The 27,545-nt window shown below is 44.2% G+C and overlaps 1 protein-coding gene across 1 annotated transcript in view; it reads right to left on the bottom strand.

Annotated features, from left to right (window-relative positions):
* Positions 1 to 27,545, bottom strand: part of LIFR (LIF receptor subunit alpha) — a 97,803-nt gene that overhangs the window by 11,615 nt on the left and 58,643 nt on the right. The window contains exons 5-18 of the mRNA XM_088465217.1: positions 24,739 to 24,902; positions 24,400 to 24,574; positions 22,997 to 23,266; positions 20,775 to 20,907; positions 18,955 to 19,121; positions 17,801 to 17,946; positions 14,410 to 14,575; positions 14,113 to 14,186; positions 13,344 to 13,572; positions 12,177 to 12,353; positions 9,163 to 9,264; positions 6,180 to 6,347; positions 2,842 to 3,006; positions 1,682 to 1,775 (exon numbers count right to left, since the gene is read on the bottom strand). Coding sequence (XP_088321343.1) covers positions 1,682 to 1,775; positions 2,842 to 3,006; positions 6,180 to 6,347; positions 9,163 to 9,264; positions 12,177 to 12,353; positions 13,344 to 13,572; positions 14,113 to 14,186; positions 14,410 to 14,575; positions 17,801 to 17,946; positions 18,955 to 19,121; positions 20,775 to 20,907; positions 22,997 to 23,266; positions 24,400 to 24,574; positions 24,739 to 24,902 — 2,230 coding nt within the window. The remainder of the gene's footprint in view (positions 1 to 1,681; positions 1,776 to 2,841; positions 3,007 to 6,179; positions 6,348 to 9,162; positions 9,265 to 12,176; positions 12,354 to 13,343; positions 13,573 to 14,112; positions 14,187 to 14,409; positions 14,576 to 17,800; positions 17,947 to 18,954; positions 19,122 to 20,774; positions 20,908 to 22,996; positions 23,267 to 24,399; positions 24,575 to 24,738; positions 24,903 to 27,545) is intronic.

Raw genomic sequence — 27,545 nt, forward strand, 5'->3', positions numbered from 1 at the left:
GTTGAGATCTAGAGCCAGACTTGGACAAGCAATCCATCCAATTCCAAACGAAAAAGGTTTTGCCCCATCTGTGAATGTGAGGTCCTTGGTATTTCCGATTGTCCATGATTGTCCATGGATTCGGCTGAAGGGCCTAAGACGTACACCTGTCCAGCTTAAAAGGGAACCCTGCTCAAAATGACAATACCTACATAATATTCCTCTCAGTACAGTGACTTACTAGGTATAACTCATTATACTTTATATAGGACGCCAAATGGCGGTAAAAGTGTGCTTCTGCATTTAGACAAGTTCAGGTAGACGTCCTATCTGAAGCATCCAATGTTATTTCAGTAAATTGCAGAAACCAGTATAATGATCATCAAACAGTCAAATTCATTTTGAATATTTATCCTTTAACAGTCTAATCTAGGATCGTATTTAATTAGGAGCGAAAAGCCGTTTTCGCCCGTATTTTTGGCAAAAATTCCGCCTGAAAATTTATCTCCGTATTCAATTCCAGTCCGTTTTTGTCTATGCGAAAAATCAATGGACTGAAATAGGCGATACTATTTCTCCACAGAATAGCAGGAGAAAAAAAGTGCAAAATCTATATTTTGGGGTGCAGATGTTGGGAAACCACTCAGAACCCTTGGTACACACCCCCAAAGGACAAATCATCCAAAAAAAAGTTTAAAAAAAACCCCCAAAAAGACACGTTCGACATTTGGGGCGAAAATGAAAAAAGTGGGGGGACAATTTAAAAAACTAGCTAAATAAGCTTCTGGGGGTGTTCTAAGAAGGGGCCAAGTGTTTTGGGGTTTGCAGGTGCTTGTATGACGGAGGAATTTAACTTTTGGGAAAACTTCACTTTAGAGACATTAAAATATGCTAGTACCCATTTTCAAGCACCCCAAATTTGATGGAACTACTTATTTGCTCCAAAAACACTGCTTTAGGCCATTCTTCACCACTTTTACCTAGACACTAATAGCAAGCAATTACCACCACTTAATTACCCTAACTAGTCCAATTAGGGCTAATACTAAACTACCATCCGAAGTCAGCCCATCTTTTTCTAGGGTACAGAGTGATTCCCCCAATTCATGCTGCACTTTTCACCTGTTTAACATTCGCCGGGTCCTGTTTTTGCCTTTTTGGCAATTGAATATGAAGTAAATTGGAAGCGCACACTAAAGGTTTTCACGTCCAAAACACGCGAAGGCGGCGAAAAGGCAGGCAGAACTTTCTCGCCGAAGCGAAACTAATTGAATACAGCCCCTAGTCTGTGTGACATCGGCAACGTTGTGTACACGTGAGCAGAGACTTGCAAATCTTACTCCCTGGCTACACCGAGGGCTCGATCCAATTAGAAGCGAGTTCATGGCAGAGCGAGTAAGTGCAGCTGTATGCCGTCGGACTTACACCTTTTTGTGCACAGCCCCTTAGGGATGCGAGCAAAAATGTGCAAGTTTGGGGTGAGATGGGGCTGTGAGCAGGGCGAATTGTACTCCGATATAATGGCAGCTCGTCTCCTTGCTACTAATTGGATCAAGGATCGAGCCAGGGTAAATTATGATTTAAAGTTTACACCAGTCACTGAATATAACTCATCATCCATCTAGAAAGACGCTGAATCCCTGTTGTTGGACTTACAACAGTGCAAGGACCTAACACCGCCTTGCTTCACTAAAGTACTCACCATTCTCTTTTCTGGTAGCATATGGTACTTGCCACAATACCAAGAACAATCGCGACTACAACTGGGATCAGGATGGCAAGTATTAGACCGATAGCTTAAAAAAAGGAAAAAAAAAAATACAACTGTTCGTTAGGTTTTTTTAATTATTATATTAGATTTGAATCCTGCAGGATCTAAAATAATGGTTTGCAGAAAACAATAACATTTCCTAACAGCAGCAGTGTAACTTGTGAAACATCGTCACTACCAATCACATAATAATCCGAAGATCTGGTCATGAACACATTAGATAGACACGGTGCCTAATTCGGAGATTACGCAAATCTACGTTGTTTTGAGATCTGCGCTTTCGCAGAAACCGCACTGCACATATGCAGAGCTGGGTCTGCGATGTTGCTTGCACTGCCCCAAAACGCTGCAGCATGATTGATACGCTGATGGCATTTTGGGAAGGTGACCGCAAGCATCCCAGAAAAAGGGGGCATGTCGGCCCAGCTTTCTGGGTGCACCAAAGCCAGTGGCTGCGGTCCTCCGACGCAGCTTCACTGGCCCCTGCAGCGCGATTTCTGGGACCTCCTGAGAAACCGGAAAGTTATTTAGCTGTCCGATGTTCATGCAGTTTGATCCGCTGCTGCGTCTTCAGACACAACATCGGATGACGGTAGCCGGCAGGGGGCGTGATATATTTACACAAGATGGCTCCCGCTGCATTTTAATATTATAGCACAGATGCTGCATACAAAAACTCAGCGGCTGAGCTACTGCGTACATCTCTGAACAAGCCCCACACTCACTTAATGCTTAGAATAAAGAAACAGATCACACTGGTATGGCAGAGCGGAATGATCTTCATGAGATGCCCCTTATCCTTACACAATATTACCCCCACCCCTAGGCAAAGCTGGAGAGTGTAGGGAATCTCCTTGGCACCTCCCCTTACACCAGCCTCCTAAGGAACTCATCCAAACGTCATACCCTCCCAACATTTACAAACACCAAATGGGGGCAAATGGAATCACCCAGGTCATCACAAATTCCACACAGATCCACCCTAAACCTACCCCTAAATCCAGAAACACCCAATCAGAACGGTGCTGCCAAAATCAGGACAATTAGCAGGCATTAATTTCTACGGTGATATTAAAACAGCAGGTACTTACCATTGTCTTTGGTTGCTACAAAGAAGGTTTTAATCGGGCCTTCTCCTCCTCGGGTGTAGGCTTGTAGACCCAACTCGTAATTTGTTCCGCTCTGTAGGTCCTCAATTTTTAACAGCCGGACTGATGGGTCAGTGATATTCTTAATCTTCTTCTCAGGATGGTGATCTGTGTATACAAAAGACAAGTAAAAAAAAGCCCCCAAAATATCAAACTCTCATATATAGAACTGCCCCCTAAATTAGCTTCACAAATAGGGAAAACCACTCTTCATTGTATATTTTTAATCTGGAACTAGAAAAAACAAAACAAAATCAGGACGATCTTTTAGGTGATCTAAACATTTAAAGATATATGAGCATATACATATATGTCCCCATACCTAAATAGGTTTAATAACCAGGTTATATTTGCTCTGCAGCTAAGTACAATATATTGCTCACAGTTTTCATTCGTATTCTAGATGAAATGGATGATCTGCAATGAGATTATTCATGTCTGGTGCACCAAGGAATACTACTAGCCCCTTTCACAATGACGATGCAATCCGCAGCTCTAAATGCTCATTTATAGTTCATAAAAAAAAATATATATATATATATATATATATATATATATATATATGGCTGCAACCAATAACATGAGTTTATTTTATTCATTTAACACAGTATTTCCCAGTCAGTTCTCAAAGCACCCTTACAATCCAGGTTTTAAGGATAGCCATCCCTAAGCACATACAGATACGTCCTCATACACCAAGCCTCAAACCATATGGCGTGAGACGCCCAGCGCAAGTGAGCGGTGTAGCGTAGCAACCTTTCCTTGTGCATCTTATTCACACCACAAGCGCAGCAACAACACCACTCAATCTGTACTAGAGACGCTGGGCTGCGACTATAACTGCACATTAATGACTTTTAAATATGTACAAAGCTGCAGGTGAAGCACAAGGTAAATAAAAGCTGCGGCCGCTGCTTTTCGCAGCACTTCGCATACTCATTCGCACACCGATGGACAAATATCGCACATCAAATTAATCAATGCAGTCTCCTGGCGCGTCCTAAAATAGAAAGGTTTAGTGATATCCTAAAAGGGGTGATAAGCAGCCTACAGACTATACCGAGCTCCAACCCATATGGGCCAATATCACAGAGATGAGAGAAAACAAGGGTATGTAGTACTGGCACTGTGTCTCAGGGTAGGGTAGGATTAATGAGAACTGGCAATTCCTCTGGACCTGGAGAGATGTATTTGCCATGGAGATGTAGAAAACTCTTCTTCAGGGCAATATTTAATCTCGAAACGCGTCAGCGGCGGCTCCTTCTACTCAGTGACAGAGACCTATCTCCAGACCCGGTGGACTTGACACAGAGACTTCCGGAACCTCAGACTTTTTACTACCTGCCTGTTCTGTCCACCCATCTGGTAAAAAGTAGCAAGATTGGACATTTTGTGGTATATTTACTAAAGTGAGAGTTTTTAGAAGTTGAGATGTTGCCCATAGCAACCAATCAGATCTTAGCCATTATCTTCCAGAAGGTGCAAGATAAATGTTAAGTAGAATGTGATTGGTTCCTATGGGTAACAACTCCACTTCTAAAAACCCACACTTTAGTAAACATACCCCATTATATATACTTGTTTTTACATTCTGGAATTGTTAAATAAATGTTATAACTGTTCATGCTGTGTCCCCATTCTTTATATTGGTATACAGACCTTATTAAGTGTATACTATTGCATGGGAGTTATTTTTTCACATCACATATCTATATAAGCAAACTATGACTATTATTGATACCATTACCCAGTTGGATTCTATTTGATGCGCTATGAGACTGTATTTATTTCATATTAATGAAAACCACGTTGAAGAACCTGCAGACTTCTACCATATAAGGGAAGTTTTATTGCATATACTTCTATATACATTGATATATTGTCTATTCCCCTACCAAACCCTAAGATACAGCTGCAGTACCACATACAGTTATATTTTCTCACCTCCTGGTGCATCTTAGTCACGTCGTAACGAAGACGCATTTTCGGGTGAATAAGACGCAAAACGACGTTCGGCACAAGCAGAGTGGCACAGGAGGGGCTGTTTGGCGTGACTGCCGCAATATGTGTATGAGGTCACATCTGTATGTCAACACTGTTTTTCCTTGCATTTTCTTAATGTATATCTGGTTTACAATTATAGATTACCACAGCCCTCTACAGTTCATGCAAAACTTACATTTATTATTTTTATATACTCAATATTGATTCCCAAAGCAACCTGCAGTGTGACCGTATCACTGAGCACCTCTCCCCCTGCAATCCAGCTGGCCCAATATGGAATCTGTGGTATTGCAATAGACTGGGAGATGAAATCAGGGCCCTCCAACCTCACTGTCTGCGTAGTAACACACTGTTGTTTTGTTACTGTGCATGCTTTCAAATGTTAAGCAAAAATGAAAATGCTGGTGCTATTTACAGATGTCTCCTCATACACCTAGAGTCTATATGCCATTCGGCGCGTGGCGATCCAAAAGGAGTAGTGGGTCATACTTTTAAAACAAATATCTGTGTTCTTTACGCATCACAGAGGCAGTGAAACACCACTCACAGAGTACTAGAGATGCTGGAGGGTTGGGTATGAAATCCCGGCTGTTGGGATGCCGGTGGTCAGAATACAGACAGTGGCATCCCAACAGCCAGAATCCCGACACCCATAGGAAAGTATGGTAAGTATTTTCCCATCATCTACCCTAACCCTCACCACCCCCCTAGTGCCTAAGCCTAACCTCCCCCTCCCCACACCCTAAACCTAACACCCCCTCCCCAGTGCCTAAACCTAACCTCCCGCACTAGTGCCTAAACCTAACCTAGCCTCTCCCCCATCCTAATCCTAACACTCCCTCCTCGGTGCCTAACCCTAACCTTCTCCCTAGTGCATAAACCCTAACTCCGCACCCTAACCTCCCCCTAACACCCCAATACTAACCTCCGGGATGCCGACGGTCGGGATACTGGTGCCGGGATCCCGACCTGTTGGGATTTTGCCGACGGTATTTAGACAGTCGGCATCCCGCGTGCTGAGCTGCGACACTAACTGCACAGGAATTGGTTTTATACATGTACAAAGTCGCAGATTAAGCAGGTCGAAATTTGGCGTAAGAAAAGGCATCGGAGACCCGCTAGCATCGGAGCCCTGAATCGCACATGAATGTATAAATGTCCCACATCAAATTGATCAGGGTAATCTAGCAAAGTAGTTCTACTGATCCCAGTTTTTTTTTATGTGAAGACGACGCACTTTTTGAGCGAGAAAAGCAGCATTTGTATAAACCGTTTACCTAGATCCAGGATCTTGGATATTGATGAATCGTTTCGATTTTTCACAACATAAACCAAATATCCCTGCAGGAATCCACAGAGGTCATCCTCTGCAATGGGTTCCCATTCCACCAATATGGAGTTAGACGTGGTCTCTTGAATGGTATAATTTGGTGCCACTTTGGGAGCTGTGGAAAATAAATAAAACAAAAAAATTAAAAACATTTATGAAATCTTTCAGAATAAACACACTGCTCAGGTCATGACACAAAAGGCCGACTCCCAAAGCAAACAGTAAGATCATTAATAACATTTATTTAAAAAACAGTGTCTAGTTACTATGGGTTACAGCCAGTGGTGGTTCCAGAGATGGTGGCTGCAGGCAGTCCATAATTCAAATAGGGGAGCCACACCAACTGCCAGTGAGTCTTGGCCGGTGGTGTGTGGCAGCATTTGGGGTGGCAGTTGGTGCGACTCCCCTATTTAAATTTTGAACTGCGCCGCAGCCCCGCCTCTGGAGCCGCCACTGGTTACAGCAATTTGGGTACACACTGGCTGACGTGTCGGGTGTTCAATTGAACGGCCGGAATATCGTGTGTGCATTGGCCAGTGTGTACCAGCGATATGTCTCAACGACGTCGTTCACACACTTATCAAGTCGGCTATGCAGATATATATCGGGTCAGACGACTGCCCGTACACTTGCTGCACGGTCGCCGGCGAGTGACAGCTCAACTGGGCGGGCGCATGTAAATGCCTGCCCAGTTCTGACGTCAGTCACGACGGATCGAGCAGTCTGTATGCAGAACAGTCGATCTGCAGATATTGATAAATGTCTCTCGATTTACATTTTAGTAAAGCATTTCAGTGATGTGAGATTTCACATGTTAATCAGAAAACTACATTAAGATCCTCTAGCTGCAGCTGACAGTTATCGCCCATGGGGGACACCTATGAAACTGGTTCTACAGGTAACTGTGCAGAAAAGGTGGTGTTGCCCATAGCAACCAGAAATAAGACTCTAATGGATTGCGGTGGGCAACACTTAATTTTCTACCAGTTGTCGGTAGAAGTTGTATTAATGTTAATGAGTTGGCAGCCCATCGTTAGCCGAGCAGTCTGGGAGATGCAACTAAGGAAAGTATTGTCGACATGTTAGAATGTCAACATATAGTCGCTGGTGATCCAGCGATGACTTACCTGCTCCCGATGGCTGCAGCGGCGTCTTCCGGATTCTGGTGGTCATGTGACTGACTTCCAGGTGAGAACTCTGATCCCCCGGCATTTGGGTATTATTCCTCTATCCCTAACCCTTCTAGTGCCTAACCCCAAGGGCCCTCCCTCTGCAGCATAACCCTAATTTCCCCTCCCCCCCCTGCAGCCTAACCTTAATCCCATCCCTCTGCAGCCTAACCCTAACCTCCCCTCCCCCTGCAGCCTATCCCTAGGTCGTGGATATACATTGATGTGCTTTCATACTGTATATAAACTAAACTTGATTCTTGAATTAGCTCTATACACAAACACAGCTGAGTTGTGTCAGCCAGTGGCGGAACTCCCGGAGACAATGGAGTCATTTGCCGCCGGGCGCTAGCCCTGATGGGGGCACCTCGCTCCATTATCACCCGGCCTTTCCAGGCACTGCTGAGGACCCGCTCCTGTTGCACTGCTGAGGAGCTGTAAGGAGGAGAAGTGCCGCTGATCGGCGCTCCACCTCCATGACCCGCTGCTGCAGGAGTGCTCTATGGTCGCGGACGTCACGTAGCGTGTGACCGCCGCGACCCGTCTGAGAACGCGACACGCGCGCAGGGGTGGTTTTTCTGAGTAAACAGAACCCTCCCCTGCCCGCCGATCAGCAACAAACACATTGCTGGCAGTGATGTGTTTGTTTTAGCAGCCAACAAGAGTCAGACAGACTCTCATTAGCTGCTTTATCCACTTAGGGAGCCGGGCAGAGCTCACTCATGAGCTCCACCTTCCGGCTCCCGAACGGACAGTGGCGGGCGCAGGAACGGGATTCAGGTAAGTAATCTGTGTGTGTTTGTGTTATATCTGTAAGGGCTACGGCATAGGGGGGACCCAGTACTGGGGGCACTACATAATGGGGCACTACATAGGGGGGACCCACCACTGGGGGCACTACAAAACGGGGCACTGCATACGGGGGAACCACTACCAAGGGCACTACGTAACGGGGCACTTCATAGGGGGACCAACAACTAGAGGCATTACATAACGGGGCACTGTATAAGGGGCACTGCATAGTAAGGGTCAATACTGAGGGAACTGCATATGGGGACCATTACTGGGGGGGCACTACATAGGCGGGCACTGTATAAGGGGCACTGCATAGTGAGACCTCTACTGGGGGCACCGCATAGGGGGACCTCTACTGGGGACACTGTATATGGGGCACTACTGGGGGCACTGTATATGGGGCACTACTGGGGGCACTGCATAGGGGGGCGGTGGCAGCTGGGGCTGGCATAGGTGCTGGGGAGTGGTACATTTTAATTTGGGGGATGGGGGGCACCAACACTTATCTTGCCTCCAGGCACCTGGGATGAAGTTACTGGTGTCAGCAGATCTCATAGTGTCGGATACTGAACTGTAACTCGTCTTACGATTGAAAAAAAGATCCAGGCATTGAATAATCCTGCGCTCAGGTGTAGCAATGTAACATGTTTTCTCACAGCCAGAGTAATAAAGGGATTGGTTACATCTTTACATCTCCTATAATCAGTGCAGGTTGACTGCTTGGCTATGAAAACAGAAGTTGATGTAGGGATCAATGGTCCCTGTGACTTATAAATATTATCTGCTCTTACAACCCATGCATGATCTGTTCAGAACGCAATGGAGGGAATAGGAAACAAGTCCTAGCACAGATTACCTCGCCATCCATCCAAAACAAATTAAGTCATGAAAATTAAAAAAGTGATGAATCTCAGCCGGAACCCGCTCAGTAATCTGACCGATGAGGCATTCTATATACAGACTTACTGAGTTCCTGCATGTATACAATCATCCTCCTCCACAGCTGATACCGATTATCTTCACAGGCATATAATGATACATTGTACCGAATGCCAGCCTGGAAATAATCTGAGAATGAAAAGGAAAAACAAATAAATGAGCACAACGATCATTGCAATGATTACATACTACATCTTGTCACCTGTTTCCTTACATCATTTATTACCACGCAAATAAGGAGAAAGTACGGAGCAAGGCAACATGCCAAAACGTCATAGCCCATTTCAACATTACTACAACAAAGATCTCAGTTTATACGCTCCCAGTGGCCAGAGACCCGCACAATCCGTGGAATGTGCCAAGAAAAGAAAATTTTCAGAGAATTATATATATATAGCTCTTGGTACGTATCTTTCTACAACTGTTAATAAGTGCAGCTTCTGTTCTGTGCTTCACAGCCATGTACTAATATCACCAGGCAGAGTAATCACCTTTCAGTGCACTGGGATAGGATGCAAACATGCTGAGGTCTCTGCATTGCATACAGCTGTATCCACAGGCCAACTTTGGGGTAAATGTATCAAAACCTTCTGAAGAGTGGAGAAGTTACCCATAGCAAACAATGAGCTTCTAAGTATCATTAACCAAAGACATTCTATAAAATGGTAGCTAGAAACGGATTGGTTGCTATGTTAAACTTCTCCACAATTCAGAAGGTTTGATACATTGCCCTCTTTGTCTCATATCTCAGGGCAACACAAATAAACCTCATGACTAGATTATATGACTACATGGCTAAAAAGCACAGAAAGAAGCTGCATCATACTCCGTAAGTGTTTAGGTGAAGTCTTATGAAGGTGGAGACTCCTTTCAAGGCACACAATCCGTATGAGAAATTATACCAGTCAATACACGCTGTAAAGACAGAGTTTATCCAATCACAGCCTGTGCCATCTGCAGGTCACAGAATTTATCCAATCACAGCCTGCACCACCTGCAGGTCACAGAATTTATCCAATCACAGCCTGCACCACCTGCAGGTCACAGAATTTATCCAATCACAGCCTGCACCACCTGCAGGTCACTAGCCTCATACAGCCAACTAGTCATCTCCTCCCTTTTGTGTGTGGAGAATTGGTATCTCCTGCAGTGTTTCTGTCTAAAGCCTTGCACAACCAGGGGAACAGAGACAGGGGGGTGGGGAGGGGGGGAGACATTTCGGGAAGTGGGTTGCCCCAAAAACATTTAATGGTTTAGTGCATCATTGAAAATCTATAGGCCAGGCAGTTCATTTTATACATGTAGAGAAGTTGTTGTTTTCCTGTTTAAGTAATCATGCATGGGGGCTTACTAGAGAGATCTCTCTGCCTGCATGCGCCGGGCAGTACTCCTCCATGCGGTAAGTTTCAGACCGTGTACTACCACCTTAGCAGCTGCCGTTTCCTGTCTAATGCCTGGGAATGGGGGCTTGCTGACCGCTAGATCTCTCTGGCACACCATTCAGTATAGAACGTTGGGCATGTGAAGTTTGTGCCATCCCTGGAAACTATGGGCACACCACCATCCATGCATTAGGACCCAGGAACGGGAGGCAGTTGAAATGCCGACTGTTGGGATGTCAGCACCGGAATCCTGACACAAGTCAGAATCCCGATGCCAGCATCCCAACCGTAATTATTAGGATTAGGCTGTAAGGTGAGGGTTAGGGTTAGGTACTAGGGTGAGGGTTAGGCACTAGGGGGAGGGTTAGGTACTAGGGTGAGGGTTAGGCACTAGGGGGAGGGTTAGGGTTAGGCACTAGGGTGAGGTACTAGGGTGAGGGTTAGGTACTAGGGGGAGGGTTAGGCACTAGGGGGAGGGTTAGGCACTAGGGGGAGGGTTAGGGTTAGGCACTAGGGGGAGGGAGGGTTAGGGTAACCCTGTTGGGATGCCGGTATCCCGAGCGCCGTCATCACAGTACTATCACAGTATGGGTTACTGTAACTTGCCTTAACATTAACTTTCAAAAGTAAAGAAAGAAAGGCTGCTTTATCGGCACAAGTAATGAAAATGTTACATTCCCATGAATATAAATAGGCGACAGACGCACAAAGAGAACGGTGTATTTTACTACTCATGTATAAATCCTCAGGTGGACGTCCCTTTAGCATTTAGTGCAGGACTGGCCAACCTTTGGCTCCCCAGACCCAACGGGTGTGGTATAAGAGATAGACAGTAACTAGATAGACACCAGATGTTAGACAGTCAATAGTTTGACAGGGACAAAAGTCAGACACAATAAAGTTCGACATGTAAAAAGGTTGACAGGGTCAAAAGTTCAACATTAAAATGGTCGACATAAATATGGTCTAACCCTAATCGTGGGGGTAAGTGCCTAACCCTAAACCTTACCAAAAAAAAAAGTGTAAACCATTTTTTGTATCAACTTTTTGACCCTGTCAACCTTTTGTACATGTCAACCTTTAGTGTGCGACTTTTGTCCCTGACGACCTTTTGTCCCTGTCTAGCTATTACTGTCTAACATCTGGTGTCTATCTAATTACTGTCTGTCTATAGTCCGGAACCCAGACCCAGCATATCCTCCCCCCGATCAGCTGGTAAAGCATGCTGGTACTTGTAGTTTCGCAACAGCTGGAGAGCCACAGGTTGACCAGGCCTGTTCTAGTGGACCCTACATTATCAAACCAGATAGTAATACATTTCCCATTAGCATCCGGCAATGGACACTGCTAATGAGCGATTACTGAGTAAATGAGGTTATTATGTTTGGGGTGTTTTCAGGCCTACTTAAGTGATGAAGTAAATGGCTTTAGATTCCATTACGCATTTATGACTTGTGTAAATTGCCATTTACTGACATGCACAACCAATTACACCTAAAGCCTTTCCGCGCGGTTTTCAGACTCATTTCCGTCCCACTCAGCATATCATAAGGCAGCTGCAGGAGGTTCTCTTGGCGTCAGCCACCCAATAGTTGCACCTTGTGCAGCTGGTTCTATGCCGGAGCTGACTGAACCCACAAATATTTTCTGCCTTCTTACTTGAGATGATAAAAGCGTTTGTCACATTGGATGAAAATCTCTTCCACATCAGATCAGAGTCTCGCGGGTGAAAGGACGGCATCCATTTTACAACATATCCACAGGTCACATTTCTGGCCGGACTCCAGGTAATGTTGATGCCGGTGCGCTCTCCAACAACTCTTTCCAGCTCCACATCTACAGGAATGGCAAATGGGGTACCGTCAATTGTACAGAAAACAATGGTGAGAAGGTGACTGTTGCCACCGCAATCTCTAGAATCGTTAAAGTGCACTTGTGGGGACAGTCAATTAAAGAAACGCAGCCTCCTTGCGTGTCAAACAGCCCTTTTAGTCGCGCCATGCCGTTGCGCAATTTGGTAGCGCCGTCTTTTCGTGCAACTTTTTCACTTAAAATGCGTCTTATTCGCAACGTGAATAGAACGCACAAGCAGCTTATGCTGATTAAAATGATATGCAGCATGCCTATATTCTGTGTGTGACTGCGGGTATATCTGCTTCTGAAATAGGGATGTGCAGGCTCGGATTAGTTCGGATTTTCCCGCCAAAAATCGGGTCTCAGTAAGAGGCAAAACGTCGTCTTTCATGGACAAATATCATCTTTCATGGACTTTTGTCCAGGAATGATGATCTTTGTCCATAAAAGATGACATTTTGTCTCTTTCTGAAACCCGATTTTTGGCGGGAAAATCCTAACTAATCCGAGCCTGCACATCCCTAATGTGAAATGCTATGTTACAGTACCACAGCCGCGAACACTAACTTAGCGTTTCGTATGGAGATCCACCTGCAGTCACACACATTATATCGGCATGCCGCATATCATTTTAATCAGCAGAATCTACTTGTGAGCCCTAATTGCATCACTTTGGCAGCAATGCTAACCACTGCACCTTTGTATACGCAGTTGAATTGATACCAATACCAAAATGTGCTATTTGCTAACTGCTCTTACAGAATAATCAGACTACATAGGAGCTCATGCCCCACCCACACCCCACTTTTTTTTTTTTTTTTCCCTTTAATGACGGCAAAGCGAGATCTGACAAAGCACTATAGCACTGCAATCTCCGGGAGGGGGGAGGGCAGCGCAGTAGCGTCACGTCACAGAAACAGCTGGGAAAACCATTTATCCTGTTAGAGGGGTGCTCTCAGCACACAAACTTACCATTTGGCAACTGTACGGTAGTGATGCGTGAAGGTGGCGATGATCCAGCAGAGTTGCTGGCTCTTACAATAATTTCATAATCCCCACTATCGCTGCCAGTAAGATTTATCCAAGTCCTGTTGTGGTCTGCAGACAACTGGGAGTGCTGATATTCTCCATCACTTCTAAGAGGCTTCCATGTAACGTTATAGGATGTAATTACTCCTTTCGCTGCTTTAACTGGTAAATGCTTCAAACAGAAACAGTATATTTAGTAGAATTAGTTATAACGCACTTTAAAACACGTTGAAAGACATTTATGACAGCTGACTTTAGAAAGGCTAGAATAAGTTCTGTTACTAGAGAACTCCAAAAGTTCAGTAGCTCTGGTCATGGGGACTCATTATTAGACTGAGCCAGGAGCAAGACCAGTTAGCAGCGGTGTAGGCCCCTTTTTATGGAACAGACAATGTGCTACACTGGGATCAAAGCAGCAGAACTGAGCTGTAGCCACCCAAGTCCTGTAAGTAGTTTGTACAAGAGATTTAAAGATTACATTTCCCATTCCAGGCTTAAGGTGAACGAAGGGACGAAGACTGGGTGTAACTGGGGTGGAGATGGGGCTGAGAATAAAATTCCTATCAAACTCCTGTCTTGCCGCTGTGGATGACCCCTTAGCAAGACAACTACTGTTCTTTGAACCGTAGAGACAATAAACTAAACACAAAAACAGTGATGCTTTAAGTACCAGTAATAATTTTAATATCTAAGTAATAAGGTTATTACATACCTTCCAGTAGAGTATTATTACGCGTCCTTCTGGGCGATGTATAATTTCTGTCCAGATATCCAGCTTTGAAGGGGCTGTGAAGTGTAAAAATAAATAATAAAAAATAATAATAAATAATACAAATAATAATAAAAAAATTAATACTTTATTTATTTTTTAAAAACAAACCAGTATTGCCTAGGCCCCAGAGAATCCTAATCCAGCTCTGGCACTGTGTGCGCCCAGGAGACTGGCACTATGGAGCATTCATGCAGAGCGTTCCCCTTTTTGCCATTACTGTATATAGCTGTGGAGTACCTGCTGGTAAAGTAGCATGCCTCTTCTCACTGGTGCAATCGCTCCACTTCCAGAAATGATCGTATGATGAGCATCGAACACAGAAGCCATAGATCTGGAATGGGTGCAGGTCGTCTATCTCATAATAGTAGCGGGAATCCTTCATTCCAGTCATGGTTGTATTGCGCTGTATGAAAGGAAACAGACCAGGAGAAATGTTCACTTTTCACCATTTACTGCATGACTTGCACATATATAATATCTGGGCTTCTCATTCCTGGCAGTAGCTAAGGGCAGGTGTCTGAGTACATAACGGCATTGGGTAAAGAACACTGCCAGTCACATGAAGATCAGTGGCTGGTACATTGGTTATGCGAGGAGCCTCACAGATTTCCTGCGGCTGACGTGTGAGGGCCATTACCATGAAATTGGGGAGCACAAATTGTTACACCAGAGTACGACCGGATTTATTAAGCTGCAAAGAGTAGCAAGCGGAGAGGCAAAAACCATGTTACTGTTGGGGCGTAGGATACTCGTAATCTCACGGCTAAGCGCACATTATTACATACACACTGTACATGCAGTATAAGATACCGATATTGGACTTGCTACCCCCCCCCCGGCTGTTGTGGGACTACACATCCCTGAATGCCCTGCCACAGTCTCAGCGTGCCCTCACAGCAAAACTGTGGCAGGGCATGCTGGGGGTTGGCTACGGTATTTATATGACCCAGAGTGGGTGCTACTATTTTGTAGCAATAATTATTTTGGGGTGAGCGTTTGGGTGTGGGGCCCCCGAAGTGGCTCTGGCTGGGCCTTTTTCAGAGCATCACCACTTAATTCACATAGATATTTTTTCATCACCTTTCTATTTGTTTATATTTATGTAATTTTAATTCTTTCTTATTATATTAACACTTATTGATTATCTTGACACATCTATACTTTACACTTCACTATCACCTTTCTTCCATTTTTCGTATGATGCCCTGGGAGTGGTCCTTGGCTGGGTTTTTTTGGGCTGCTCTGCGCCTCGGACGTGAACCCCTTAATGTTAGGGACACTGGTATAGAGGAGCCTTGACGCTGGCCCGGTGCTTAATCATATATTTGCAAATGTATGCAACCAATACCTCTGAATTTCTATTATCATGTAGGATTCAAGTATTTTTGCTAATATTGCTGCAGTGTGCTGGAGGGAATCTTCTTTTTTCTACGGTATGCCGAGGCTCAGGATTCCGTGTGTCAGAACCCACAGGGTAACCCTAACCCTCCCCCTAGGGCCTAACCCTAACCCCAATACTTACCGTTGGGATGCTGGCGCTGGGATTCTGACTGGTGTCAGGATTCCGTTGCTGGCATCCCAACAACCGGGATATGAACTACATCCACATGCTGGTATATAGAGTTAAACTTAACAGTTGGAGGGCCGCAATTTGAATACACCTGTTCTACATTATACAGTTCATTGGCAACTAGCCGAAACCTACTATGAAACAATGACCGTTCCAGGAGGTGAATCGTCATAGACCGGAGACGTGTCTGCTAAACTGTTTCATTGTGCAGAGTTGAGTGTCACACTACATCATGTAACTATGGGAGTATCTTATTGTCATCGCTGAATCAATGGCACTAATATCTCTACTGAGACTATGGGGCTTATGTAATAGGTTGCGAGCTGCAGCCGCTCTCCTGCGAGGCATCCCGTATTTTTAAATCGGCAATCATTTTATAGGCAGATCCAAGCTGGTTTTACCTTTAATGTGATTGGCGCTTTAAAAACACGGGAAGACTCGCAGGAGTTCCGGCAGCTGCTGCAGCTCGCAACCTATTACATAAGCCCCTATAACTTATCTACAAGGCTTTTGGTTCACCACCATTGTTTAAAGATAGTATGTGCCCCATACCGTATCTGGACATTGTAACATTTTTTATTATTGTACTAATTCAGTCTTTATGTATTTTCATGTTAGTATAATGCAGTGTACGATATCGATTTATTTATTTTAAGGTTATTTCAGCTATTATGTTTCCAAGCAGTATTTTTTTTTATTATATTACGTGTGTATTTATTGATCACTCCATGATGATAAATCCTATTTTATTAACATGGATTGGTTTAGGGTCACCTGTTCCTAGGAAAACTAGCCAATTAGCAACTTGTTGTACCACGAATGGTCGTGTCTGGGTACACATGCAACTACCATTATTGGAAGATAAATCACTGACATCACTTGTTTGTAAGTCCACAGTTGCAAAACTTTCTATGTTGTTAAAAGTTTCCAGCATGCACAGTATCATCGGCCAATGGAGACAAGCACCCCTAGAATGATAAAGCAATTGTTCTACCAGTTGCCCCACTAGAGCCTACTGCTTCAGTGCTTCCCTCTCCCATTACAGCCTCATAAGCTGGGCCCATCTCTATCCTCTATATCACGTTTGCAAATTCTTCGGCAACCCCATACATACCCCATATATACTTGCTCTGCTCTTATGCATGTTTTAATCTAGAGTACAGTTAGTTCTATCAATCGACCAGTGCTAAGGAGTTTGCCGGCATTCAACGGATGAATGACACAAGGTAGGACAGGACAAACATTTTTTTTAAATATCTGAATCCGTTTTCTTTTGACTAGACATCCCCCATAAGCAATCAATTAGTTGAAAAAAGTTTGTACAGGGGTATCCTATCCTTCTATACCTACAGATGTGCGCACACACATCTTACCTCCATGCGCTACTAGTGGCGTTAAACATAACGCGTGAGAGCTGTGCGGCTCGGTAACGCTGAGCGTTTTTTCGGATGACTTTTTACCTTCAAATGCGTCTTATTCGCAAAGCGATTCAAATAGGATGCACACGCCAATTCTGCTGATTAAAAGGATATGCAGCATGCCTATAGTCTGTGTGCGGGTGTATCTGTATGCAAAATGCTACGTTACACTGTGTCAGCGGCTGTGACACTGTAACGTAGCATTTCACATGCAGATACACCCGCACACAGACTATAGGCATGCTGCATATCATTTTATTCAGCAGAAGCTGCTTGTGCCTCCTATTCGCATCACTTTGCGAGTAAGACGCATCTGGAGGTAAAAAGTCGAAAGAAAAGACGCTTGACGCTACAGTCACATCACAGCATGGCGTGACTAGAAGGGCTGTAGAATGCGCAAGAAAGTAAGATGTATGTGGACACATCTGTACTTTCACATCTGTACTTTAAAATATCAGCAACTTATCGGAGAAATATTGTTTGCACTCATTGGAGTGGCCTGTCCCTTCCCGCTAGCTCACAGAATTCAATGTCACAGAGTTCGGAACATACTGCAATACATAGAGTAGATTACACAAGACAAACACAGTAAGGAGGACGTCACACAAACACGTGGAAGGGAAGGAGAATCTGTGTTTACCGTTTCGATTCTGCCGTGGATTTCCTTGATTTGAATTTCACATAGCAGATTCACTGATGTATATTGTCCAGGCAAAACCCAGGAGATGGACACTTTAGTAGGACTGAGGTCGTGGAAATTGAGGCCGTCAACGGGCAGTGGATGAACTGGCAAAATAATAGCAAGAAAGATGAAGAATACTGTTTTCCAGGCTCTAATTTGTATTCTGGGTTCAAGCAACTGTAACCTAAAATCATTATATTTACTGATGAGCAGAGGGAAATATGAGCTGTGTGTACATTTAAATTTATATTCCACCAACAAGGTTATCATTGCCTTGTTACTAGGCTACACCCCCAAGCTATTAACACCTCAATAAAGAGCACTGTCATAATATAAAGGCGTTACGGGGAAGAGAAAACAAACAATGGCGACTGGACTGAATGGCAAACTCTGCAAGGAAAATAACTAAAATCCTATAATAGGAACATTTTATACATTCATACTTAAATCATATACATTAGACAAATATTTTGAATGCCAGATGGGCACAGGGAGCTGAATGTTATTCTTAGGAGTTTATCAGAATTTCAGGATCACTAGAACGGTTTTCCTCTGGTATAATGTACTGTGTGCTGCTCTTTAACGACAATATACATGTGCATTGGTTCTTTGTTTCTTTAACTGAAAATCCCACATATTTAAGCAGTTACAAAGGAATATCATTATTTTTGTTTAATTTTGTTTAAGGTAACTTCATACTACTAATCTGTGCATTAAGGGAGCCCTGGAAACACTCTGTGCTGCTGTTAGATGATATCTGATTGGCTAAAGTATTTTAGAAATATTCTATCCCCACCCGCTTCAACTTTGGATGCTTAAGAGACGAGCAGAAGATTGAATGCAGAAACTTGCTCAGACATTAGAGACAATACCACGGTGACAATCAGTGGCGGCTCCAGAGGTGGCAGTCCAAAATTCAAATAGGGGAGCCGCACCAACTGCCACCCCAAACGCTGCTGGGACTCAGTGGCAGTTGGTGTGATTCCCCTTTTTGAATTTTAGATTGTGCTGCAGCTCCCCCTCTGGAGCCGACACTGGTCACAATAGTCTGATCATACCACTAGCAGGTGACATCATTGGAACGGTTTGACAGAAAGTCTTATTCTACTTACTCCTCTCCGTGACTTTCATAGACACAGAGGAATCCGACGACCCCAAAGGATTTATAGCAATGAGCAAAAAATCATGAGAGTCCTGGTTGTTCTGTACATCATAGAGGCAGACGTATTCATCCTGCTCCGTGTCATTCGTCGTACATGAAATATTCGTTCCGGAGAAGCTGAAATACAGGTTCAGGTGATGATCACACTAGTGCGATCCTATGAATTTGTGTCATCCCAATTATTACAGTAGCGTATGCAGAGACTTTTTTTCCTGATGGTACTCGCCAGTTGCGGACCCATTTTTGTTGGTGTTTTTTTTTGTTGTTGTTTATTTTTATAATTTTCAATTCTTACAACTGGAACCGGAAACCGGGAAGATATCAGTGAAATAATTTCAGAAATAAATAAAATAAGCATCTGAAGACGTGTCCTGAGTATGGAAGCTGCTATACATCAGCTTGTACGTTTAGGTGAGGACTGGCACGTCAGTGTATATAAATCCATGCCACCACCCGTGTAATGCGTTACTGCCATAATCCACAACATGAGACCAAATTATCCTGCAAATGTGCTCTGTGCAGCCCAAATGTATTGCAGCATTAGGTAGGAGGAAGAGGAGGGGACGAGACGGCACTTGCTGTTTACGGAGGGTACTTTATCTACATTTACTTAAGTGGAACTTTAAAGACCAGCAGGGAGTCTATGTACTAAGCCTTGGAGAGAGATGAAGTGGATGGAGATAAAGTACAAACCAATCAGCTCCTAACTATTATTTTAGCGGCTGTTGAAAAATGACAGGATCTGATTGGTTGGTACTTTGGGGGTCTATGTAGTGTACTAAGCCTTGAAGAGAGATAAAGGGGTCTATTCATAACGAACATGAAGTGGCTCACAATAAATATCACTATATGTCGCATCAGGTTGATGTGATCTATAGTGAAGTTCAGTAGCCATTCATGTACACTTACCTCTCCGGCGTCTCCGTGCACTATACCGGCCCCTCCGCGACCCCCGGACGCAGTGAGAATACAGATATATCGGGTGCCGGAGCTTTCTATTCTCACTGGCCATACGCCGGCGTCTGAGAGCAACAGGTCAGACCTGCTGCAAAGGATGCTGGGCAAAAGGGGGCGGAGCCATCACCGGGCAGACAGCAGGGAATTATGCAGCTTCCCCGCACTGCTCGGCTTACGGTACAGGCTACGCCATCCTCAGATGGCGAATCTGTACCGCAGGAGAGGAACGGAGAGCTGAGCTTTCCATTCTTCTATGAATCGCACTCACCATACAAAAGTATGGTGATGCGATGCAGGAATGGAGCGGGGGCGCCGCTGGGGAAGTAATGAGCTTCTCCACGGTAACTTGCTCCATAAATAGCACGAAGCAGAGAAGAGCCCTTATTTCAGCTAAACGGGGCTCTTCTCTGCTTCATGAACAGACCCCCAAAGTACCTACCAATCAGCTCCTGTTATTTTAGAGGCTGTGTTTGAAAACTGACAGTTAGGAGCTGATTGGTTGGCACTCTCTCGCTCTTTCTCCACGGCTTAACACATATGCCCCCATATAACTACTGTATTCACATTAGTGTTATCAGGTAATTACCTAGTTAAGAATTATACCCATTCTATTTCTTGGCTCAAAGTACATGGGAACAGGCCGTCTTTCTTTTTTAACCTAGGACAGCTACTAAATGTTTTGTCTTGCTCATTTTCGTACAGATGCACCAAATGCTGTTACTACACACCTTCCTGCTTATAGCTGGGCGGGAGATCACAGGCCCCAAACATTACAGCTCTAGAGAGCGTTCTGTATAAAGCAGCCGGGATTACCGTTCATGTAATGTGTATTTTGTCCCACGCTTGTCGCCATACAATCCAGTCGCTCTTCCCACTTTATAAGTACAATTTATTGTACGGAGATGTCGCGCTTCACAGTCAAAGTCCTGCGGTTTATCTGGAGGGTCTGCAGAGGGTTAAACGAACATGACTTATTGCAAAATGCAAATAAATGTTACAATTGTAATTTGCACCTTTTTTTTTAAGACAAAAACGCATAAGTAGTCATTTATTAGCGCTTTATACTGAGGATCATCATGTCCATCATGTTTTACCTTCATCATCCAGCATGACTCTCACAGTCACAACCCGAGTCTATTAACCCTATCACGCATTCATCAATCACCCAAATTTCACATGAACACTGGGTTTATGAAACACGCAAGACGGGCATGTGAATGGGTTCATGTCCCCAATTAAATACTACTCTTGAAAGAAAACGTGTTATAAAGCCTGTGTCCGTGATTGCACTGCACTGGCAGATGCACAATAGTCATTACATGTCAATGTTTAACTATTAGAACGCACATTTTTTAAATAGATGCTTTAATACATATGTGGATGGGTAGATGGAGCTCTGTGCTCTAAAATCACAATTTTACTACTTCTACCACTGTCCAGCAGGGGTCACTAGAACTATCCAGGATTACGGCAAACTTTGTTTTTATTATTAAATATCAAAGGTATCTTGGAAGCATCTAAAGCTTGAGCAAAGTTTACAGTAGGTCTTGTGCTAATGTTAGGTCTAGTATTAAATAAAAGGTAGTTCCAAATTCAGTACATGGAAGGGTTAAGATCGACAGTCAGTGCATGACTAATGTAAGTACACACCAGACATAGCCACAATATTAATTTTTTTTTCTAACAGGTGAAACGATCCTCTGGACTTCAGATTACCCATATACACGCTACACGATATTTAAATGCATTTTGTTGGGCTGGCCGTGTACACACTGCACTTTTGGTCTCGATATCAGCTCATCTGGTCCGATGAGCGATGTCCAGCTCTGCTGATGTTGGGAGCCGAACCGACTGGCTTGTAAATGTCCATCAGCCCAGTCAGGGCCGCCATCAGGGGGGGGGAGACTGCCGGGTCTGGAGTCCTGGGTCCAGACATTTGGGAGGCCCGTCCACGCCTCCTACCGCCTGCCCACAACTTCCCCTCTGCTAAACTTACGATCACTGACAGGCTTGGTTGGGGGTCCGCTCCTACCAGCGCACAGCTGCCGCCTGCACCCACTACTATATACCCTCCCTACAGTATCTCTCCAACTGTCCGCTGCTGCTGCCCTGTTTATGGCTGCCTGTGGGAGGCAGGCAGAGAGGATGCTCCCGGCCTGCTCTGTGCTGCTAGCCTACAACACAATCAAGCAGCTGGGAGCATCCTCTCTGTCTGCATCCCACAGCCAGCCATAAAGACGGCAGCAGCAGCGGCGCCGGCGGGTGGTTGGAGTGATAGGGAGGGTATATAGTAGTGGGCGCGGGTGGCTGCTGCTCGCTGGTAGGAGCGGAACCCTGGCTGAGCCTGTCAGTTAATGAAAGTTTGGCAGGGGGGGGAGTAGTGGGCGCGGGCGGAATGGGGAGAGATGACTTGCTGTGAGGAGCTTACTAGGGGGGTTGCTATGAGGTGTACTCTGTATAATAGGGGCTGGGGGGGCCCTGCCTATTTGGTATGTCCCGGGCCCCACAATTTCTGATGGCAGCCCTTGCCCCAGATGCTGTGTACACATTGTGCAATAATCAGACTGGGCAGCTGGGAATTGGCTAATTGGCCTAGTATTGCACAGTGTGTACCCAACTTACGTTGTTGTTCTCTCTTCTCTTGTCTGGAACCACTGATTGGAGTCACAGGAGAGTCCAATCTGCAAAACTCAACCTTTGCCTAGCTCGCTATTAAAGGAACTTACACCACGACCATGGACATCTCCGCTGGACCAGGGCTTGTGTTTTGCTATTGGATTCTGAAGACTCGAATTTGCCTATGAGTCAGTCATTCACTGACTTGTCTTTTGCAACACCTGCCCTTTTCTGCATTGGAAAAGCATACATATCACGCCATTCTAAAGAGAAGTGCCCAGTGGTGCCATCTGCTGCTGATAAATTGTAATGCAGCACATATGCGCTACTTATTTCTAGCCAGAGTTCCCAACGTTCCCATGCTGTAGCAAATTCCTCGCTCCTGCAAACCTGAGAAACACACTCCTTGCAATACTCACATCCAACAAACACCACGGTTCCTGTGGCAAATTCGTCCCCAGGGGTGCTGCAGATTAAATTGTCACCGCTAGACTGCGACATGTTCAACCCCACCAGCTGAATGCCGCTGCTGCTATTGCTCCCAAGGTCGATCAGTGGAGGAAAGGCAGAAATAAAAAGAATTGACCCTATGCTGCTCCCGTCTACCAATTTACAGCAAAAACTCATGTTGGAGCCGACGAGAACAACTCGATCTTCAGGGAACATCTCAGGCTCAGAGCTGCCGCTGCCTGTCAGGGACACAATTAGGTGGGTCACTAAACAGTTAATAAAGCACCCATTACTATACAACACTGCATTGAAGTATAAAATAAATGCACAAAACTTTCAGTTCAGTCCATCTCTGGTAAGTGTAGTTACAGCTTCTGATCCTGTCCTTCCACAGCTCCAGTATACGTTATTATACAGAGAAGAAGTAAAACATATCCAGAGCTGCATAATGTTTCTGGAACTCTATGTAGTGGTGGGGGGGTGCGTCTATAAGTAAAGTGTATTGGTGGAGCTAAACCATCCAGTATGGAGCCTCCTACTTTGTCCTTCTGAGTATGGGCTGGGGCCAGAGCAGGCACAGTGAAGGCTCGTTTGGCTTTCTGCTCCAGAACAGAGAGGCATGGCTTCACCACGCATGGCACAGGCCCCAAAGAAAAGAGTGGTTGCCTTTTTGGGTGGATGGGCTCAGGGACAAACAAAAATAGTTTGGAGTGTTACTATCATGACTATATACCTTGCTTTAACGGACTCTACTCCACTATCCAAATTGATAAACGGACGATGAAATCCACTTTTTTCCCAAAAAGTTACCCTGACAATTCCGAAAAAGTTACCCGTACTGCTCAGAAGTCCCAACTATTCTGAAAAGTTACCCTGACTGCTCAGAAGTCCCAACTATTCCGAAAAGGTTACCCTGGTGGCTCAGATGTCCCAACTATTGTGATGTCCTTGCTGCTCTCAGCTCCCTAGTCAGTATGACAGAAATGTCTATACCAGTACACGTCTCCTGCTGCTCACCTGCAGCACTGCAGGGATTTATTTGTAATCTTTAATGTGAGCTACATAAGCACAATGTAGTCTTATTCCTTGCATTTCTTTAGGACATGGCGGATATAGAGCTCACAACAGACATTGATTTGTTTTCTACAATATAAGACACACTTTACTTTGGCACAACACTGACTTATGCGTTTCCTCGCAGCCTTTTGAACAAGCCCGGAGGTTAAAAGGGACAGAATTTAGGAATTTGCTGGTACACAGATAATGAACAGATGTATCCAGGCCATCAGAAGTTGTAGTTGTTTTAAGAAAAATGATGAAGCTGCTCTACTGTCCAACTCGTCCACAATATATACATATATTTTTTTATTACCATCTACGGTTTTAATCCCACTCCATTCACTGGGTTCTATTCTCCCATCGTAGTATTCTACATAGACGTAGCACTGAATCCTTATAGAGTGCGACGTGCAATTCAAAGGAAAATCAGAAGTCCAATTCCAGTTGAACACGGTCTTCGATGGATTCCAGCTCACAGTGAACGTTTCCTAAATAGTAAAATTAAGGGTGTATGATCTTCTCTACGTATCAACAAACACATTCACAGTATTTACATAGATACAGGCATGGTATGTATGATCTTGGACGCTGGGCTACTAGAAGATACGAAGCATACATGTACACAGAATACATTGCGCACAATTATACATACGTTTTTGACAAGCTTCAAGTTTTCACCCCGTAACACGTTTATCTCCCATTTCACTTTCTCGTCATTTAGAAAACTGGAGGAATCCACCGTCCATTCCGCAGACAGGATATCCGACTGATAATCGGCAATCCAGGAGATAATCTCTGGTGTATGGGGACTGTACGCTATAAACCAGAGAAACACAATTACACAGGTAAACACTTCTTAGTATTCACAAATGTACAAATCGCTCAGGATTCCGCAGACAGCAGTAGTCGATCCACTTACAGTAAATTACAGTCCATTACTGCCATTATTTTGCTAATGAAGATAAAACACAGGAAAAAAATATCCTAATGAACGAAACAGACTTTTTACAGGACCAAGACGACGTTGAATATGCAAGTCACCAAGGTTTGGAAACAAAATAAAATATTTAACCACTCCGTTTCTGGAATTAACAACAACTGCACGTTCGCAATCTTGGGGTACGCTGCCTACTGTGTTTTTTTACAACACACTTTTTTTTGTCCAGTGCTAAATAGAGATTTTTCTTAAATAGTTTATTTAAATTCTCATATAGTCTCATAATTTGACCCCACTAATGAAGATGAAGTATCTACACTCTTCTCATCCTCCTACTCTGCTACCTCTCCTCTTGATCCTATACCCTCACAAATCGGTAAAACTCTGTCTCCTGTGCTCATTCCACACTTAACTAAAATCTGTAAACTCTCTTTCTCTGCTGGTATCTTTCCATCACTGTTCAAGCATGCAGTGATCACTCCCATTTTGAAAAAAAACAAAATTCTGACCCTAACTCTCAAATTACCGTCCTATCTCCCAGCTCCCTTGCCCCTCCAAGCTACTGGAGAGACTTGCCTACACTCGGCTTACACACTTTCTTAACCCTCACAACTTATTGGACCCACTTCAGTCTGGCTTTCGTTCCCAACTCTCCACAGACAGCACTGACTAAGGTAGTAAATGATCTGGTCACTGCCACGGCTAAAGGCCATTACTCACTCCTAATTCTTCTAGATCTCTCTGCTGCATTTGACACTGTTGACCACTCTCTTCTCATACAAACACTACAATCCCTAGGTCTTCAAGACACAGCCCTTTCTTGGTTCGATCGATCGCTCTTTCTCTGTTCGCTTTTCTGATTCTACCTCCACTTCGCTACCTCTATCAGTTGGAGTAACACAAGGCTCAGTCTTAGGTCCTCTGCTTTTCTCAATCTTTACCACCTCTCTTGGCAAACTAATCAGCTCTTTTGGTTTTCAGTATCATCTGTACTCGAACGATACTCAAATTTATCTATCCTCCCCAGATTTGTCACCATCTGTGCTGGTCCGTGTCACTGAATGTCTCTTAGCCATTTCATCTTGGATGTCATCTCGCGACCTCAAACTTAATATATCCAAAACAGAATTAATTATATTTCCACCGGCCAATAGTAGTTACCAACCTGATATCTCTATTACTGTTGACAACTCGACAATCAACCCCACAAGCTCGCTGCCTTGGTGTCATCCTTGACTCTGAACTGTCTTTTGTTCCCCACATTCAATTCGTCTCTAAATCCTGTTACATACATCTAAAAAACATAGCCAAAATTCGACCATATCTTACGCAAGACCCCAAAAACTCTAAAGCCGGCCATACACGAGGCGATTTGAAAACGTACAACACCTCTGTACGTTTTCAAATTTCAGCCCGATGCATCGCATGCTGCAGTAATGGTAAACGATGCATCTTACAAGATGCTTCGGTTACCTATTTAACAGCATGACGGATCACAGGTCTTATGGTTTTTCCATAAGATCTAAGATGCACGACGGCAGGCACGGGCATCGCCGTCGCACAGCATGCCAAACCACACATGATGTGCACGATTGATCATTGCGATCGATCAAAATCGTGCACATCATCTAAAAAATCTTACCGTGTATGGGCCGCATTATACACGCACTCATTATTTCCCGCACTGACTATTGAAATAGTCACCTTATTGGTCTTCCCAAAAACAGGCTCTCCCCACTACAATCCATTTTGAATGCAGCTGCGAGGTTGATCTTTCTCACCAAATGTTCAGTGTCTGCTGATCCACTCTGTCAGTCCCTCCATTGGCTGCCGGTCTTCTACCGTATTCAATTTAAAATACTTATGTTCACACATAAAGCTATTAACATACATCTCTTCACTTATCTCAAAATATCTTCCAACCCGAAATCTCCGCTCTACACAAGATCTGCGTCTCTCATCCCCGCGCATTACTTGTTCCCATGCACGGTTACAGGACTTTTTTCGGGCTGCACCCACCCTGTGGAATGCCCTCCCACGCACAATAAGACTTTCCACTAGTTTCCAAACATTCAAGCGTTCTCTGAAAACTCGCCTCTTCAGACAAGCTTATCAGATTCCAGGACCGCCCACATAACCTTTTATAGCTCCCTATCTACTGTAACTCTCTTCTTATAGTAAACACCTATCACATCTTCTCTTTCTTCAATTTAACATCCTTCTAACCCTAGGCCAACTTTCCAGTGTGATTGGATTATACAGCCCACCAAAAACATTTGCAATCAGGCTGGACCAATTTGCAATATGTAGCACCTGTCCTTGTGTATCAACACCCATTTCCCTATAGATTGCAAGCTTGCGAGCAGGGCTCTCTTACCCTTATGTCTTTTATGTATGTATGTCTTTTACAACCCAGTATAATGTTAATGTTGATTCAATTTGTAAAGCGCAATGGAATTTGCTGCGCTATATAAGAAACACTTAATAAATAAATAAATTTATAAAGTTATTTAAAAGAAAAA

This window comes from Taudactylus pleione, unplaced genomic scaffold, assembly GCF_031769625.1.
Source record: "Taudactylus pleione unplaced genomic scaffold, aTauple2 ptg001915l, whole genome shotgun sequence".
In the NCBI taxonomy this organism is placed as follows: Eukaryota; Metazoa; Chordata; class Amphibia; order Anura; family Myobatrachidae; genus Taudactylus; species Taudactylus pleione.